This window comes from Monoraphidium neglectum (assembly GCF_000611645.1).
Source record: "Monoraphidium neglectum strain SAG 48.87 unplaced genomic scaffold scaffold03937, whole genome shotgun sequence".
NCBI lineage: Eukaryota > Viridiplantae > Chlorophyta > Chlorophyceae > Sphaeropleales > Selenastraceae > Monoraphidium > Monoraphidium neglectum.
This window is the reverse complement of record NW_014009692.1, coordinates 1-5,350: the sequence shown is the minus strand read 5'-3', so window position 1 is coordinate 5,350 and position 5,350 is coordinate 1. Positions and strand designations below refer to the sequence as shown.

Sequence of the window (5,350 nt, the reverse complement as noted above, 5' to 3'; positions counted from 1 at the left end):
GGCACGCCCAGCGCGCAGGCGAACCGCGCGCTGGCCGCCAGCTCGGCGCCCCGCTGGCGCCGCTCGCCGGCAACCGCGGCCCGCAGCACCTGCAGCAGCGCCCCCATGACGCGCACCAGCTCCTTGCCCTGGTGCCGCGAGAGCGCCTCGTCATCCAACCACTGCACCTGCGCCGCCGCCAGCCCAAACGTGCCGGGCAGCGTGCGCTCTGTGCCCGGCACGCAGCGGAAGCGGCGGCCCGCGGCCATGCGCAGGAGCACGTTGCTGCCGGGGGAGGCGCCGACGACGACGCCGCGCGGGGTGGCGCTGCAGCCGTAGCCCTCGGAGCCTGCCAGCCCGAACATCACAGCGGCCGCGGGGGCGGCGGCGGCGGCGGCGGCGTCGTGCGATGCGCAGGCGTCGGCTGTGTCTTCGTGCTGCCGCCGCTTCCGAGCCTGCTGCTGCTGCTGCTGCTGCTGCAGCTGCTGCTGCTGCTGCTGCTGCTGCTGCTGCTGCTGCTGCTGCCCGCACCCCTCCTGCTGCCCCTGCCCCTGCCCCTGCGCGTTGGCCTGCTCCAGCGCCGCGCGCACCAGCAGCTTGTAACGGCCCTCGAAAACGTTGACCACCTGCTCCTCCCCGGGCCACAGCCCCGGCCAGAACGCGCCTGCTACCGGGCTGGCCAGCACAAACAGCGGCAGCTCGCCGGCCTTTGGGGGGCGGGAGGAGGCGGCGTGCGCAGCCGCGGCGAGGGCGGGGTGTCGACATGGTGTTGGGAGTGGAAGTGGAGGTGCGAAGTTGTGGGTTCAGGGTATGTGGCGTTTGACATGCGAGGGCGCGGGCCGGCCCGCAAGCGATAGGCGGGGCGGGGCAGGCGCGCCAGATGAGTCGGCAAGGGCCCGCGTTGGTGCAGCTGGATGCGGGTCCTGGGATTTACGCTGATGTTGCCACTAAACACTCGCGCAAATGGGATGGCATCAGCGTTGGCAGGGACCCCAGCGGCGCGATGCGCCGCTGTGCCCCACCCCCTCACCTGCTGCGGCGCCATGCCCCCTTCGCCCTGTAGGCCCGGCGGCGTTGTCTGCACGTGCACCCAGCGGTCCGGGTGGCGCGGGCAGGGCGGGGCAAAGGCGGCGGCCAGCTCCTGGGTTGGGCCCACCTGCTCGCGCAGCGCGTCCTGGCCAAGGGGCGAGGGTTGAGGGCGCGACACGAGATCGGGGTTTAGGGAGGGGGACGCGGCACACGCATAGACAGGAGGGGCGACGTAATCTGAGCCAGGAGCGATGCATACCTCGCGCGTGCTCATCGATCTTCCGACGCAGGCGGCATGAAGGCTTCCAAATCAGCGCCCTGTCGCGCGGCAGCATTGCAGCCTGCGGCCGCCTGCAAACGAACTTTCAGCAAAACACCCTCGACAGCCGCTCACGAACGTCAATTGTACCCGACACAAAGGGCAACCCCACCAGGCCTCAGCACGTTCCCCCATCCACTTTAATGACGTCACCATGATGTCAACCCCGCCGACCCCCTCCCTCTCACCGGCATCACCGTCATCCCCAGCGACCGGCTGCCCAGCCGCTGCGCCCCCAGCACCAGCCGCAGCAGCGCCGCCGCGCTCGGCTCCGCCAGCCTGGGGCCCCCGCGCGGCGGGTCCAGCAGCAGCCCGCAGAGGCCGCTGTCGTAAGTGGCGCTGCGGACCTCCCCGCCCCCGCCGGCGCCGCTCGCGTCCGCGAGGAACAGCAGTGCCCTGCTGCTGTCTGCCGTGGACCTGCTGCTGCTGCTGCTGCTGCTGCTGCTGCTGCCGTTCTGGCTTGGTTCGGCGCCATTTTCCGAGCCGCCGCTGCCGCCGGCGAATCGGTCCTCGTCCGATTCGCCGGCCCCTGCAGCCAACGGCTCAGCGGCGGCCGCCGCCGCCGCGGCCGCCGCCCGGGCCCCTGGGGCGCGCCGCACGACGTGGCTGCGGCCCGCCCGCTGCTGCTTTTGGGGCGCCGCCCGCTGCTGCTGCTGCTGCTGCTGCTGCTGCTGCTGCTCGTCCCTGCCAGCCGGCGCGGTGCTGATGCGTGGGTCCACGGCGCCGGCCACCACGCCAGCCAGGGCGGAGCCCGGAAACAGGCCCTGGGGGTGGGCCGAGGGGCGGCGTCATGGCGAGTGCCAGCACGCAGGTGATGACGCCGGGGCGGGCGGCAAGGCAAGGGGGTGTGAACAGGCGGCGCCACACGCTTCAGGTCATGCGGCAGCTGTCCCGCTCGCGGAGCCTCAAAAAATGCTGCCAAGTGCGCAGGCGCCTGCCGCTCCCGCTCCTGCGCACACGGCGCCGTCCCGCTACGGGCGGGGCCACGAAAAGCTTGGCGCCGGCGCGCCACGCGCAGTGCCGCCGTGCCGCGAGCCACCCGGCCGCACCTCGAACCGCTGCAGCAGCCTCACGACCGACTCCATGTGATCCGTGGAGCCCGGGTGGCCGAGCAGCAGCACCTGCGGGTGCGCCCCCGCCAGGCGGTGGCCGCGGTAGGGCAGCCACGGCAGCGAGTCCTGGTCGCAGCCATGGGTTTGATGTGGGGGAGAGGGGAGGCGGAGTGGCGGTGGGGAAGGGCAGCTGCCGTGGGCATCGGAAAGGGCAGGCGCGGCGCGGCGCGGCGCGGGCGGGCGGGGTCGAATAAACTGCGGGACAAGCGGGCGGCGAGGTTGGGACGGAGGGGCAGCGGCGCCCGGGGCTCAGCGGCCGCCGCGGACGAGCGCGCGCCGGCGGCTTGGCTCACGTGCGTCTGCCAGGGGATCAGGTGGCCGGTGAAGCCGGGCAGCGCCGCGCCCGACAGCGTCACGTGGTGCCGCAGCCGCTTGGGGCCGGGCCCGGGCGGCCCCTGCTGCTGCAGGTCCAGCCCCTGGCGGGGCGCGGCGCCTGCGCCACTGCCGCCGCCGCCTCTGCTCGTGGTGGCCGTTGCGATGGAGGTGCTCGCGTTTGGCAGGGGGCTCTGAGGGCCGACGCCGGGCAACCAGAGTGGCGCAGTGCAGCCTGCGGTGGCGGGTGGCACAGTGGCGCGGGTGGGCCACCCTCCGGCCGCCATCTCAGCACCGCAGCTGCCCGGGCGGCACGCAGGCGCATCGCCGTTGAGGGTCGCCGACAAGCGGGCGGTCGCGCGGGTCAAATGCCTCGCCGCTGCACCATCGCATTGTGCGGGGCCGCCCTCACCGACGAGGGGCGGCCCGTGCCCCGCGCCGTCGCGGCACTCGGACAGCTGGGCCGCCAGGAAAGCGAGCGGCGAGTGCACGCCGTGCGCGAAGGATGTGGTGAGCAGCACAAAGGTCGGCGCGGCGCCGCCCAGCGCCCGCCGCAGGCCGAGCCAGGCGGCCTGCAGGCGGCGCCCGCGTGGCGGGGAGGGAGGGGTGGTGTGGGGCAGTTAAGGGCGAATCAGCCTGTGCCTGTGTTTAGGGGCAACTGGCGATGGTTCTTTGGGGGGGGCCACAACCACGGATTGGCACTTTCTGGGGTGGAAAGGGCGGTGCCGCAGGCGGCAGCAGCCTAGAAGCGGTGTCATGTGGCAGCGCGAGCGAGCAGAAGCCGAGTGGACGCGGTGGCGCGGGTGCTGCGAGCAGCCAAGGCGCCCTGCCGTCACCTGCACAGCTGCTGGGGCTTGCGTGTCACCGGCCACGGGGACGCTGCACACGCCCAGCCGGCCCTCAGAGATGTCTAGCCAAGCTGCAGCAGCGCCGGCCGTTGCGGCCTCGGCCTGCTGGGCACCTGCCGCCGCGCCGCTGGCGAGGGCGCGCTGTTGCAGGAGGCGGACAGCAGCGGCAGCGAGCGCGGGTGCGCCCCATCGCCACGGTGGGGCGCCTGCAGCAGCTACATATCGCAGCAGCGGTGATGATGTCTGCGGTGTGTGCCTCATTGCTTTAATTGCGAGCGCATTCAAAGCAGCAGGGACGATCACAGATCAAACATCACTTTGCTGACACAGCCTCGAGCCCCGAAGCGCATGTAGTAATATGAACGCTCGTATAATAGGAATTCCTTTCGGTTTGTGTCCTGTGCTTGAGCATAAGGTGGTTTTTGCAGCGAAGTGCATTGCCTGTCCTACTTCAAGTCACTGCAGCGATGGTGTACGCCCGCCCATTGACCTGTGACTCGTCCTTCTCGATCGACACATTCGGTCAGACAGGAGCAGCGGCCACCATGCTTCATACGCGCGCGTTCAGCTCGGCGCGGCCTGTGGCTGCGTCTGCTTCTCGGGGCCGCACCGTCGTTGTGCGCGCAGCAGTGGCGGCTGCACCTGTTCAGGTGCCAGTGAAGTCCGCGGACGGCGCTAGTGCTGGCAGCGAGGAGCTCGCCTTGGGCGTCGCCCCGGCGAGCACAGCCAAGGGCCTGGTTCACCGCTACCTGGTGTATGTGCAGCAGAATGCCCGCAGGGTGAGCTTTTGGCATCGATGCGGGGGTCCCATTGGCACCTAGGATTGGCAGGCAGCACAAGCCTGCGGCCAATCGCTGGTGGTGCCACTCGAGGCCACTGTGCGCCTGGACGCGGGCCTGCGCGCGCAAATAGGGGTCAGTTTTGCGAAACTGTATCCGTGGGCTGCTGGCCGCCGTGAATCTAGGCTGACCCGGCGCGCCGCGGCGGCGGCGCACCGCAGCTGGCGACTGAGGCCACCGGCGCACGAGCGCGCAGCGAGTGGCCCTCAAAACGCGCAGAGACGCAGCAGTAGGCCGCACCAGCTTAGTGAGCTCTGGCGCAAGCGCGGTGATTCTGACGTGCCTGACGGCTTGCCGCCGCTCCTCACGCGCGCCACAGGGCACGGCCAGCACCCTGACCAGGGGTGAGGTCCGCGGCGGCGGCAAGAAGCCCTACAAGCAGAAGGGCACTGGCAATGCCAGGCGCGGCAGCAACGTGTCCCCGCTGTTCCCCGGCGGTGGTATCAGCTTCGGCCCCAAGGTGTGCAGCAGTGGGGAACGGGCGCGCCAAGTGCAAAGCGCCGGTAGCGTGCGTTGGCGGCGGCAGCAGCTTCGTTTGCGCAGGAAACCAGCGCGAATGCAGCGCTGCAACCAGCAGGGGCGTGGCACAGCCGACTGTGTAGTCGCACGCTTCCCAGCGCCCTCGTCACGCCCGTCGGGCTAGACAGCTCCAAGGGTGTCACCCACTGGCCCACACCAACAACCCCTCACGCACCTGCCCCGCCCCGCCCTTGCCGCCTCCTGCGTCCACCCCGCAGCCCAAGGACTGGAGCATCAAGATGAACAAGAAGGAGCGCCGCCTCGCGCTGGCGACCGCGCTGCAGAGCGCGGCCCCCGACGCCCTGGTCGTGGACTCCATCAGCAGCGACGGCAAGGTGCGGGACGGACGCGCGCCCGCCGGGGCGGCGGCGGGTGCCGGCTCGGGCGGCCGCC

At 71.3% G+C, this 5,350-nt stretch overlaps 1 protein-coding gene across 1 annotated transcript; it reads right to left on the bottom strand.

The window, feature by feature from the left end:
- Window positions 1–150: 150 nt before the first annotated feature.
- On the bottom strand, window positions 151–3,860 carry MNEG_13614 (hypothetical protein; the record flags this gene model as incomplete). Its single annotated transcript, XM_014037914.1, has 8 exons — window positions 151–208; window positions 343–686; window positions 1,010–1,153; window positions 1,516–2,091; window positions 2,377–2,505; window positions 2,733–2,986; window positions 3,164–3,323; window positions 3,588–3,860. 8 exons carry the CDS (start codon window positions 3,858–3,860, stop codon window positions 151–153), a joined length of 1,938 nt encoding a protein of 645 aa, XP_013893368.1.
- Between the last annotated feature and the right edge of the window lie 1,490 nt (window positions 3,861–5,350).